Source organism: Pelobates fuscus, chromosome 5 (assembly GCF_036172605.1).
Source record: "Pelobates fuscus isolate aPelFus1 chromosome 5, aPelFus1.pri, whole genome shotgun sequence".
Taxonomy (NCBI): Eukaryota; Metazoa; Chordata; class Amphibia; order Anura; family Pelobatidae; genus Pelobates; species Pelobates fuscus.
In genome coordinates, this window is record NC_086321.1 from 105,349,521 (window position 1) to 105,362,816 (window position 13,296).

General features: G+C 38.8%; 1 protein-coding gene across 1 annotated transcript in view; it reads left to right on the forward strand.

Moving 5' to 3' along the window:
* The window catches only part of HSD17B4 (hydroxysteroid 17-beta dehydrogenase 4), a 223,499-nt gene that overhangs the window by 116,931 nt on the left and 93,272 nt on the right, over nucleotides 1–13,296 (forward strand). Inside the window, exons 13-14 of the mRNA XM_063454119.1 lie at nucleotides 8,316–8,552; nucleotides 9,306–9,357. Of these exons, the coding sequence (XP_063310189.1) occupies nucleotides 8,316–8,552; nucleotides 9,306–9,357 (289 nt within the window). The remainder of the gene's footprint in view (nucleotides 1–8,315; nucleotides 8,553–9,305; nucleotides 9,358–13,296) is intronic.

The following is a 13,296-nucleotide window of genomic DNA, read 5'->3' on the forward strand; positions in this document are numbered from 1 at the left end:
CTGCAGGGGACTTCCTGTGCTGACGGGCAGTCTCCCTGCTGCTGTAAAAAAAAATAAAAAAAATTTGAATTATATATATATATATATGTATGTATATATGTATGTGTGTGTATATGTATGTATATATATATGTGTGTGTATATGTATGTGTATATATATGTGTGTGTGTGTGTGTATATATATATGTATGTATGTGTATATATATGTGTGTGTGTGTGTGTATGTGTATATATATGTGTGTGTGTATATGTATGTGTGTATATATATATATATATGTATATGTATATATATGTGTGTATATATATATACACACACACACACACACACACACACACACACACACACACACACACACACACACACATATACAATTATAATTTTTATATATATATATATATATAATGTCATACTAAGTGTATTTATATATATATTAATATAAAATACACTTATAATTAAATTACACACGTGTGTGTATATATATATATAATAACTAATAATTAGATTAAAATAAATTTACACGTAAAAATTTTAAAAAAATTATATATGTAATTTTATTCTAACTGTATTTTGATATTAATATATATATGTATTTATATCAAAATACACTCAGAATGACATTATATATACATCTATGTATATATAAATAAATTAAAATAATACAAAATATATATATATATATATATATATCAATATACAAAATTACATATAATTTCATAAATATACATATAAACTTCAAATATATGAATATGCATATACATTTAAATTCTACGTGCATATTTATGTAATATTTTTACATAATTAAGTGATTTTATTGATTGCAATTCGAGGGACCTGCCTGGCAACCCAGGCTGAAAGTCCAGAAAATGTAATTTGCTAGCACTGTATTTAGCCCTGTAACTTTCTATGACACCCTAAAACCTGTACATGGGGGTACTGTTTTACTCGGAAGACTTCGCTGAACACAAATATTAGTGATTCAAAACAGTAAAACATATCACAGTGATGATATTGTCAGTGAAAGTGAATTTTTTTGAATTTTTCACACACAAACGGCACAATCACTAATGTTATCATTGTTGTAATACATTTTACTGTTTTGAAACCCTAATATTTGTGTTCAGCAAAGTCACCCGAGTAGAACAGTACCCCCCCATGTACAGGTTTTATAGTGTTTTTGAAAGTTACAGGGTCAAATATTTTTACATTGAAAATTGCCAGTTTTGTTATGTTGCCTTTGAGAGCGTATGGTAGCCCAGAAATGAGAATTACCCCCATGATGGCATACCATTTGCAAAATAAGACAACCCAAGGTATTGCAAATGGGGTATGTCCAGTCTTTTTTAGTAACCATTTAGTCACAAACACTGGCCAAAATTAGCATTCAATTTAGTTTTTTACTTTTTTCACACACAAACAAATATGAACGCTAACTTTGGCCAGTGTTTGTGACTAAGTGGCTACTAAAAAAGACTGGACATACCCCATATTGAATACCCTCGGTTGTCTACTTAAAAAAAATATATGTAATTGTGGGATGAGATTCAGAGATTTGACAGATAATAGTGTTACAATGTCACTATTGAATCATTTTAAAACCGCAATTTCCTATTTGTACTTATAGCCCTATAACTTGGGGGGAAAAAAAAAAAAGCTAAAAAGCACTTAAACAATGGGTGTTTTTAAACTCAGGACACAATTTTGAATCTATTTAGCAGTTTTTTTCATTAGCTTTCGTAGATAAGTAAAAGATTTTTCAAGCAAAAGTAAAAAAAAAATGTTTTTGTTTTTTTCAATTTTTCACCATATTTTATTATTCTTTTTGAAGTAAATTATATGACATGATACAAATAATGGTATGTAAAGAAAGACCTTTTTGTCCTGAAAAAAAACAATATATAACTTGTATGTGAACAGTAAATGAGAGAGAGGAAAATTACAGCTAAACATAAACACCCCAAAAGTGTTAACGTACAACATCGCAAAAACAGGCTGGTCCTGAAGGGGTTACTAGGTACTAATGTAAACAAGCCTTTTCTTACATTGAAAATCCTGCATGGGCAGGCTATAGACACCAGAACTACTACATTAGGCTGTAGTTGTTATGATGACTTTAGTGTCCCTTTAAAAGAATACTCCAAGCACCATAACCACACAGGCTTCTTTCCACAGGTTATGAACCGAGAAGCTCCCTCTTTGTCTCCTTGTAACTGCAACAATTTACAAAAAAAACACACATACTAAATCTATCATCCTACACATTCACTCAGATTTGTATCAAAGGGGAACTTTGTTTTGCCGTGGCTGTACAAGTACTTGTATGGCATGTAGGCCTATCTGTTTAACATTGACATGGCTGCTATCAGCTTCGATAGCAGTTTAACTAATATTTATTCATACTTGTAACTGCTGCCATGTTTTGGATTATTTATCCCAGTAACTGCTGTTGAACAATGTTTTTATGGGATTTACTCAACATTCCTATTGAAAATATTGAGATGAAAAGCAGCAATTTGTGTTTTTTTTTTTTTCCCTCTGGGTTAGTGGTTCGAAAAGGAGCTCTATAGTGTTTGGAATAAAAAGATGTAATTCTAGCACTATAGAAAAACAGAAAAACTCTCCCTCTGCCCACCCCCACGATGATATAAAACATGTCAAACGCAAAGGCTAGCAAGGTCAAATAAACAAGGTTTAAGTTTATGTCGACTGCAAAAAAAACCCGTACATTTTCACTCCAGCCCCCCCCCCGTCTACTAAATCCTAACTCCCCCGCCCCTCCCCCCCGTCTTCTATATCCCAGTCACCCCGTCTACTAAATCCTCCCGTTACTCCTTGAAACCCTCACACACACTCACTGACAGACATACACACACACACACACACACACACACACACACTGACAGACACACACACACACACTCACTGACAGCCATGCACACAGCCAGCCATGCACACACAGACGGCCAGACACCTATACACACACACACAGCCATACACACAGACTGTGTTGGTTTCTTACCTAGGGTCTAGTGGGGCTGCTGGTCAGGCATGAGGGCAGACAGGCCTTGAGCTCAGCTCCCTCGCGCGCCGCAGTGATGCTGGGAGCCGGAGTGACGTCATATTCCGGGTCCCGGCATCACTGCAGGGAGGCGAGCAGGGAGAGCTTAGACTCTGCGCTCCTTGCTGCGGGCCGTTTAAATCTTAATTGTGGGCCACGAGTTTGACATTGCCGCTTTAAACACTTACCTGATTCTGGCACTGATGTCCTAGGTCAGGGGTGGGGAACCTTCGGCCCTCCAGATGTTTTGGACTACATCTCCCTTGATGCTTTGCAACCATTATGGCTGTAAGAGCATTATGGGAAATGTAGTCCAAAACATCTGGAGGGCCGAAGGTTTCCCACCCCTGTACTAGGTGCTTGGTCAGGCTCCTCCCCCACCAACATCATCCGGCGGGACCTAATGTGCATGTACGGCAAATATCGCACTTGCTTTAGGGCTTCCACATAGGAAAGCATTGACTCAAAGCATGAGGATATCCAGCATTATTTAATTTAGTCAAACTCTCTGGTACTCTGGTAGACAGCTACTAGAGGCAGTCTTAACACTGCAATCTAAACATTGCAGGTTCTTCAAAAATGTTTTTTACATTGCAGGGTTAAAAGAACAGGGACACTGCACCCAGACCACTTCAATGATAAAGTGGTGTGTCCCTATTGTGTCCCTTTAACATTTTTTGTTGCCCCAGCCATTCGGAAATCACGGAAGTAACATGAAAACTTAATTTTGTTTCCTGACTCAGAGGCCAAGATCAAATACTTTGTGATCAATTTAAAAAAATCTATATTTTGATCAGGTAACACATAAGAAAATCTGTTTCATATGAGCCATTTTAACTCTTCCTGTTTTTTCCTTTTTCATTCTTTAAACAAAAACAACAACAAAAAAACCACACATTCACTGATGGAAAAATAAATAAAAATGGTATGATTTAAACAGTCTGTTTTCTGCAAAAGATTTCCGCGTTAGAAAGCATCTGTTCTACCAGGATTATTCCATTATAATGGTCACTATCGTAACACCTACATTGAGCTGCCAGTCCAGAATTCTAATTACTTTTTATCTTCAGTGATGAAATAGCCTGTTGCTCAATGTCCTTTCTGCCTCTAAAGGTTTTCCAGAATGCAATATGAATGGAAGGAATACAGACCCCCGCCCCCCCCTCACTAAAGGTGACTCATAACCTCAGAGCAATTTCCTTTCCCAGTGTGTGTACCTTGGAAGAGTATTTGCTTAATTATATCCCCCCACCCAAACAGTGTTAACGGCAGCTTCCAATAATGCATTAATACATATTTTATTCAGTCCTAGAGCTATCCACATTCTCGTGTAGTTGACAAAATGTTTATTTGTTCCCTTGATTTGTAGTTTCTCAGTGAGATAAATTTCCATTCAAACACTATAACAATAAAATGTGGAATTAGTGGTAGCATTTTAAAAGGGACACTTTAAAGTGACACTACAGCCACCAGAACAACTACAGCTTAATGTAATTGTTCTGGTATGTATACTATGTACTTTCTGTCATATTAATGTAAACACTGTTTTTTTCAGAGAAAAGACAGTTGTTGCATTACTGCCTAGGAACACCTCTAGTGGCAGTCACTCAGACAGTGCTAGAACTGTGCTAGAGCACTAGAGCTGCTTCCTGGGTCAGTGCATGGAGGCGCTGAATGTTCCTCATAGAGATGCATTGACTCAAAGAATCTCTGAGGTGATGCTGATTGGCTGTAAATTTTTACTGCAAGTGCGCAATAGCCTCCAAATGCTTTACAATGGAAGTTTACATTTGTCAGCCGTAATGCCTCTAAGTAGCTGTGAATCAGACAATCAATCAGACCGCCACTAAGGGTACTTCCTCATGAAGATTTTAAGTAATTAAGTAAATATTGGGTTATTTTATCGAGGAAGGTGCGGATTACGGCAGCAAGGAGGCCGTACAGTGCTTGATTACTGGTATTATTTGAAACAATGTACACATTGTGACATAAGCACTTTTACAAACATGCAGAATGGTCAAATACCATAATTTCCAATATAGATCTTGATTTAATGTTATTGGAAAAGTTTTTCTAATTATTTAATATTTTTTTTTTTTTTTAATTCTTTATTTTTGTAGTGCATATGACGGTAACATACAAGCACATGGTACCCCAAAGGCAATCCACGTGTATATTGCAAAACAAAGATTACATAGTATAGAGAGCATTGGGGTGTAGTAGTACTGTGCACTATTTTTTATATGTATGTGATCACGCTTAAATCATGCTGAGTAGGTATTGTATAGATTGCGATTCTATGAGATATCAAGAAAATATACAGGAAGATAGCTTTGTGTTAGATTTATACGGTTACGTGCAGGTAATAAGCTTATTTTAGGTAAGTACATGCTTAGGTATGAACGATTTATTTTCACCCCTTACTCCCCTTAGCCACACATGGATGCAGTAGGTAAAGCTCGAGAGATATACTGTCAAGCCCTAGCCGCTGATAGCTATACATGAATACAGAAAATACTTAAAATACAGTAAGGCAGGTAGCATTTCGTTATATTTACACTAGGGAGGGTAAGGACTATTCAGATCATGCTTAGAAGGTCCCTTTGTGTCTGGAAAGTCCTGCCTTCTGTGGAGTCAATTTGGTCTCCCTGTTGTCTGGTGTTCAGCTCGCGTTGCGGCTGCTGTGGGCTGGCTAGCCGGTGCTGCATGGGGTGCTTTGCGACATCGGATTTTCTGGGCTTGGACCCCGGAGTGTCCAAGTGGTGATGTGGTGCAGAGTGAGGGCTGATATGCTCTGCCGGGCTGGTGGTTGCAGGCTTGGTGCGTTGTGCCCTTTTTCCCGCCACTGGTTGCTGATCCCTCTCCTTACCGGAGCTGAGAGCCTGAGGAGGGATCCACGAGGTAAGTGTCCCAGTATGGTGCCTTTTTGCAGGTACACGGCTGGAGTCTATGGGTGTTTGATCCTGCAGCGCTATGGAGCCGCGTTGGATGCGGCGGTCGTGGGGTAGTTCTCTCCTGCCGAGATCTTGAGGTTAAGTGTGTTCCCCGCCATTTTAAGATCTGGCAGTACTGCAAGGCCTCCGTCCCATTCGTGGCGGTCAGGGTGTCAGGGTTTCAGGGTGAGGACCGGGATCACCCCCCCGGTCCAGGGGGGGGGGACAGGGCCGGTTCCTCGAGGGCCCAGGCCCCCGGCTGGGTACCATTCGGCGGGATAGCGGGGCAGCGGCCGTCCGCTCCGCTCACCGCTGGAGTAGGCCTCAATTTCAGCCTCGAAGATTACCCTCCCAGGGGACTAAAACTCAGCGAGCTAGCCTCTCCCTGGGTCCCGGGCACTATGCCCATCGAGGGCCGCCACTGCCGGTCGGAATATGTGGCCAAAACTGCAGATTAATCGCTGAAAAGCTCATGTTTTGCTGGAGCTGGTCTGTCTTGCGACCGTCCAGCTCGGCGTCCGGCCCCGCCCCCCCATTATTTAATATTTTTAGATACATTTTTAGAATTAATTATTTTAATATGAAAACATTAAAAAAAATTGAAAAAATATATTCATAAAATATATTAAATAAGTTCAAAATTTTTTCCTAATGTATTAAATTGAGATCATAATTGCAAGTGCCTAATTTGAATAACGTTTGCTTTTCAATTTAATGCAAATTTGCTGTATCTCTCGAAATGCACACGTCATGAAGATGGCCGCTGTAATGCGTGCAACAAAACCGGAAATGATGTTGCACACCCTCGCGAGCACCGATAAGGTGGCTACGAGGGGTGCATTGGAAGTAGGCAAGCCTAAATTGGATGATGTATTGAAAAAGGGGCGGACCTTAGCTCTTGTTTGGTGCCAAAAGGGATTTAAATGCCGGGACTTGTTCAGTGTAATTCCTGCACCTTAGTAAGACTTTTGCCAACATTGAAACATGTTGTGCTCCATCTGCTATATATGGACTATGTCCTGTGGCACTGCATGCACTTCAATGTAATGTTTTTATTACTGTATTCTAATAAATGTTACTGATTTTATTTTAAATTCTGGTGCCTTTCTTCTATTTTACCATTGATGATCCAGTTCCTGCTAATCCTACACAGGATCACTAGTACTACACTCAAGCTGAATTACCTGAGCCAGTGTAATAACTACAGAGAATATTTAAAATTTTGATTCCCTTTTTTTAGCCTTTATTATGTGTTGTATGAATTCATAAGTCGTATGTATCATGTATAATTAATTTCTCGCTTTTGCGTGAAGTGATCTAATATCAAAGTATTCCACAAACAATTACACAGCTAGCTGTACTGCTGACACAGGCTAGGATGGATTCATGCTTACACCAATTTCTGGCATTACCAAATGCACTTGACAGCAGTAATCAAAATTTATCATTCCAGGTGACGGTTTTCCAATCTTCAGTTATCCATTTTTGCTGATAATGTGCTATCTTGCTTTTCTTGATGAACATGAGTGAGCTGGTATGCAGCCCCTGTGATTATATACGTTTGACACCATGTGCATTCTGAGATGCACTTCTTCACAGCACCATTGCAGAGAGTAGTTATTTGAGTGTATTTGACATTTACATCATCTTATACAAGTTGAACACTCTCTTGACTGCTCTCTTTATCAAGGTCTTTTGCACACGGAATTGTCACTCATTGGATATTTGTCACACCATTCTCTATAAACTCAGCAGTACGTTGTGTATGAAACTGCTAGAAATTCTGCCTTTTGAATTATACTGTAAACTCGTTTTGATTGCATATTTTTTTTTAAAACACCTAATCTAGGCAAAAATAATGGGGGTTTAGTTACATTATATGATCATACATTGCATAAGCCTGCCACAACGTTAATGTACCCCATCTTTGGCAGGTCCTACTCTAACAGCCTAATGTCTGCTCTTATGAGATTAACCCACTTGGGGAAAATTTCCATTTGGGGCTCTCTGTACAAGTACAAGGATAAATAGGGCCCTGGGATGAGGCACCTGTGACAGGGAGGGGTGCAGAACCAAGGCGTAGACTCCCAAATAACGTTCAGGTGAGTGCAGCCCCCTGGATATATATATATATATATATATATATTATAAGCATTGATATGTGTTAACCGTAAAGAAGATAAGGTCTTATTATAAGTGCTGCATTTTTTATTTTGGCTGTTTTTCACAAATGGCAAACAATGCCATTGTGATTTGAAATAAGCAACATTCTAGGTATTGCTACAAATCTAAATCACAGTAAATCGTATTGCTTATTTTATTTGCAGAACCAAGCCATTGGAAAGAAACTGCCTGACTCTGTGTACAGCTACAGCTCTTTACAACCTATTTTGTATGCCCTTGGTGTGGGAATGTCTACCAAAGACCCAGATCATCTGAAATTCCTTTTTGAAGGCAGTGACAATTTTTCCTGCTTGCCGACCTTTGGGGTCATACTTGCGCAGTCTGCCTTTATGAGTGGAGGACTTGCATCAGTTCCTGGACTTAATATTGACTTTACAAGAGTAAGTCCCGTCCCCCCCCCCCTCCTCTTACATTTATTTTTTTATTTTTATTTTGTGTTTGTGTACAATGTGTGTATGTATTAAACTTGTGCATTCGGTTTAAAATTAATTGCGATTCATCCCATTTTTTGTCAATCGGACAATGGATGCACAGTTTAGTTTGATTTGTGATTCAGAGTTCTACCCGTGGCACCAAAACATTTGATGATGGATAGTTAGGGTGCAGCCACTAAATCAAATAACGATCAAATAAAGAAATAATAACTTAAATCAGAGATTAGCCAGACTGCTTAAAATGCGCAACAGAATTTAAAAAAGTATCGAATGCTCAAAATCACAAATACTGACCTAAATTGAATGGTAAATACCATTCTATTCGGTCGACCGAATTGCAATGAATTAGAAAGGTGTGAATATGAGCCTCTCACTATGTACTGCAAATTATATGTGGATATTAAGTATATATTTTGCAACAGAGTGATAGGACCATATTTCATACATTTTCATTTAGACCGAAGCGTTACCTAGTCTTTGCATGAGCAAATTTTGGACGAGTGGAAATGCTTTGTCGTCAATATTCATTTGACTTTTTTTTGACATTTTTTTTTTTTGCTGAAAAATGTAATGTTTAACCATGCTCACATCTTGTATGTGTGTTTGTATGTATTTGCATGTTTTTGTTTGTGTTTGTATTCTCATTGAACTGGTATAAAACTGAAACTGAAGACTTATGGCTACTTATATTTTCTTAAGGTACTGCATGGGGAACAATATCTGGAAGTGTACAAGCCTATCCCAACGTCAGGCAAGTATATAGTATAGTGGCACTTTTTCATTTCTTTTTCATTTCGGGTTTAGTGTTATGTACAAAACTATTACATCCAAAGTAAGTAGAGTCCATTTTAGAGGAATACATACATCTACTCAATTTACTAGAATTCCGGTTCAATTCCGGTTCAATTCCGGCAGAACTCCCACATCTCTTTAGGATCCCTCTTTGCCTATTTTAATAGTGTCCTTTTCTGGAAGTTCCATATATTTGGTGTGTAGAAATGTATAATGGAGCTTCAAAGGGACACTCTAAAGCACTGAAACAAATTCTGCTTAATGAACCAGTTTTTTTTTGTATAGATCATGCCCCTGCAGTCTCACGGCTCAATTCTCTGTCATTTAGGAATTAAATACTTTTTATGCATATCTAGCCATGGCTCCCATGACTGTTACTTAAATGGTCTCGCTGCACACTTCCTTTTAAAGAGAGATCTAATTTTTAAGTTTCCTTAGTATACAACTATTAGAAATTTGTATCTCCTGCTTTGTTAAAGGGACACTATGGGCACCCAGACCACTTCAGCTGATTGAAGTGGTCTGGGTACAGCGTCCCTATTGCACTTAGTGTTGCAATGTTAAACACTGCAGCACTAAGTCTGCCTCCATTGGCTTCCTGAATACAAATGGAACTTTGGTGCAGTAACTGACGCTGGATGTCCTCACGCTCTGCATTAGGGTATCCAGTGTTGGCTATTTCCCCATAGGAAAGCATCGATTCAACGCTTTCCTATGGTTATGTGTAAGGCGTGCAGCATTTGCTTTGCATGTGCATTAGCACCCGCTTGTCGCTGGACATTGGAGGAGGTGGAGCCGCGGCCCAGTGCCGAGGGACATCTGCCCTGGGATAAAGTAAGTAAATAAAGGTTTTTTTTAACTCTTTATCTACCCTGGTGAAGGGGTAGGGGGGGGGGGGGGGGGGGGAGTGTAGGCAGAGGGAGCTATAGTGCCAGGAATACAGCTTTGTATTCCTGGCACTTATAGTATCCATTTATTTACAGGCCTGCTAGAGCCTGTGTGTGTATATACGATAAAAAATTATATTCATAGTTGAAGAGAGAATCTTTGTAAAGTAAGTACACTCTGCTGTCAGATTAAACCATTTTTTTCATTGAGGCTGTGTGAATCACAACCATTATAGGTGTGATTTGGACTGAATAAATAGAAACAAAAGTGAACTTCAACCCTACATGGCAGGGAATTGAGCAGTGAGCAGTGAGACATAGAGCATGATGTAAACATCAAAATAACTGATTTGTTAAGCTAAAGTTGTTTTGATGCTTAGTGTTTCCCTCATAGGCGTGCGCAGCCTATTGCATAAGGGTGTGCACCCTAAAGCACAAACACACACACCGCGTGTATATGTATGTATGTAAATAAATATATATATATATATATATATATATATATATATATGGGTGCTGTGTGTTTATATATGTATATGGGTGCTGTGTGTGTGTGCAGTGTGTACATTTGTTTGGAGGGCTTGTGTGTGGGGGTAAGGGGACAGATTAGAAAATGTCCCCCCTCCCTTCTTACCTTTTGCCTGTGAGAGGGGATCTTTACTGCCATCCCTGCTCTCTGGTGGTCCTAGGGTGAGTGAACTCTAGCCTGCAGGGCTAGAGTTCACTCTCGCGAGATCTGAGCGTTGCCGCGACAACGCTCCGTCCTCACGAGAGGAACTCAGCGGAGCTGCTGGCAAGAGCTCACCGGGTCTTCTCCTGCCTCCCTCCCTCACCGGCCCATGGAGGCACACACCGGCCCATTGAGGAAATACTCACTTTAACTGTTGGAATTTCATTGAACTTCCAACCCAGTCAAAAGACATTCTAAGAAAAGCCTACTTTTCCTTAGTATTTTTCATATGCTTGACAGAGCTTGAAAAAAGAGGAGTTGGCTTTTGTCATGCCCTCAGCTGTCACCAGTGAAGGCTGAGAGGTAAAAGGCTCGGTCTGTGGAGGGTATCGTGGGACCCAGCAATTGCCTTGTGTAGGCTGACTGGTCCAAAGTTTATCCAAATTCAGACCACATTGGCAATTCTCATATTTACTAAAGCCAAATGCATTCAGAATTTGGTTGGTCTGACCGATTCTGTAACATTGATATGGATTAGGAAACCACTGTTTTTCCGAACTCTTCCGAACCAATCTACAGTGATGGATTCACAAATGATCATTCACACGCTATTTGCAAGTGAATGATAATTGGTAATTTGAAGAACTATTTACCCGCTGACCGTGCTAGCAGCAAGTCGGCAAATAGTTAAAAACCTGTAGCACAAAGTTTAATTATATGGTGCCTGGCTAGCACTTGTTTGTTTTTTCTTGACACCCCTTCCACACCCCCACAGGTTTATTTGTTTTGTTTTTTTAATTATTATTATTATTATTTACTTATATGATTTAAAAAAAAAAAAAAAAATTGTGTGGCGGTTGGCTAACAACAAGTTGTCCTTTAAGTCTCCTTTCCGTGTTTCCTGAATGTTACCTACTTTATCCCCATCATGACTACACCATTTATTGTCTTAAAATAGAGCAAATTACCTGTTTCTGTGATATTCACAAGCTGCATATTTCACACTTTAACACCATCAAGAAACCACATGAGAATTGTTGCAAAAAATATGTGCCCTATTAAAGACATTCTTTCAAAGGGTTGCGTGCATTTTCTTCTGAGAGAAAAAAAGGTTTCAAAGTCTAACAAAAAGCCCATATGATGCCCTGTGCAATAATTAAATAAGATTACTTAGATGTCCATGGACATGTCTTTTAAAATGGCTGCATTATTATTCCTTTATGGTTAGTCCCTCTAAGTAACAAGTCATGTATAGCAATGAAACCATTGTGTACATTAATCCAAACGTAGACCATGGGCTTGTTACCTTGGGTGTGAAAGCATGTATTCCTGCTTCTAAAACACATATTTGTAGCAAAACAAATTGGTATTTAATTTATTTCCCATTCATGAATGCAAATATTTAGTAATTGTTGTTTATTTATAAAGCAAACACTGTAACATGATTTCTGCTGTCAGCACAGCTCAAGATTTCTCCTAATCTTACTTTTAAATTGCATAACATCAGAATAAATCCTACTGATTCTCTCAGCCAACGAATACTTTCCAGATTTATGAACTTCCCTTTTATCATTACAACTCAGGCTGTAAGGACTAGGGACTCCAGATGTGACAGTTTATTGTCAAGCACTTTGACAAATTACCGTTGGATGGCGCGTGTGACTTCAGGTACCATAACTGCTACTCCACGCTGTAGTGGTTATGGTGCTTAAAGTATCCCTTTTATCAAAAAGTATGATTTTCCAATAATACACATTTGCCCTGGTTCAGCCTGTTGCATGACTTTTTGTAGGGTTGTTGGAATCATAAAGTCTCAAAAGTTTAGCTGTTTTGCTTCTTCTCTTGATCCTCAAACTTACTAATTTGACATTTTCGTGAATAAACATTTTACTCTTCTAAATATTTAGCATTCGTGTTTTTAAATTTGCAGAGGTGTTTTTTTGAGAGGAATGAGGTGTTTTTTTTTGTTTTTTTTGCAAATGATGCTGCTGGTCCCTCTATCTAATTTAAGCACAATTGTCCTTTTGTTCTGTTACTGAGAAGATTGGTTTATATATGGTTTTTAAAGACTATCTTATCGATTAAATGCATTTTCCTTCCCTGGATGTTGAGTTGTGACCTATGAGATAACATTCCTTTCAGTTGGAGGAGGTTGAAGATGTGTAGGAGTTTAAGCATGCGTGGGATAGGCATAAGGCTACCCTAGCTATAAGATAAGGCCAGGAACTAATAAAAGTATTTAGAAAATTGGGCAAAATAGATGGGCCCAATGCTTCTTATTTATGTTTCTCCATCAAGGGACACTTGGTCCCCATGCTAATTCATGTTTGGCTCAGTCAGA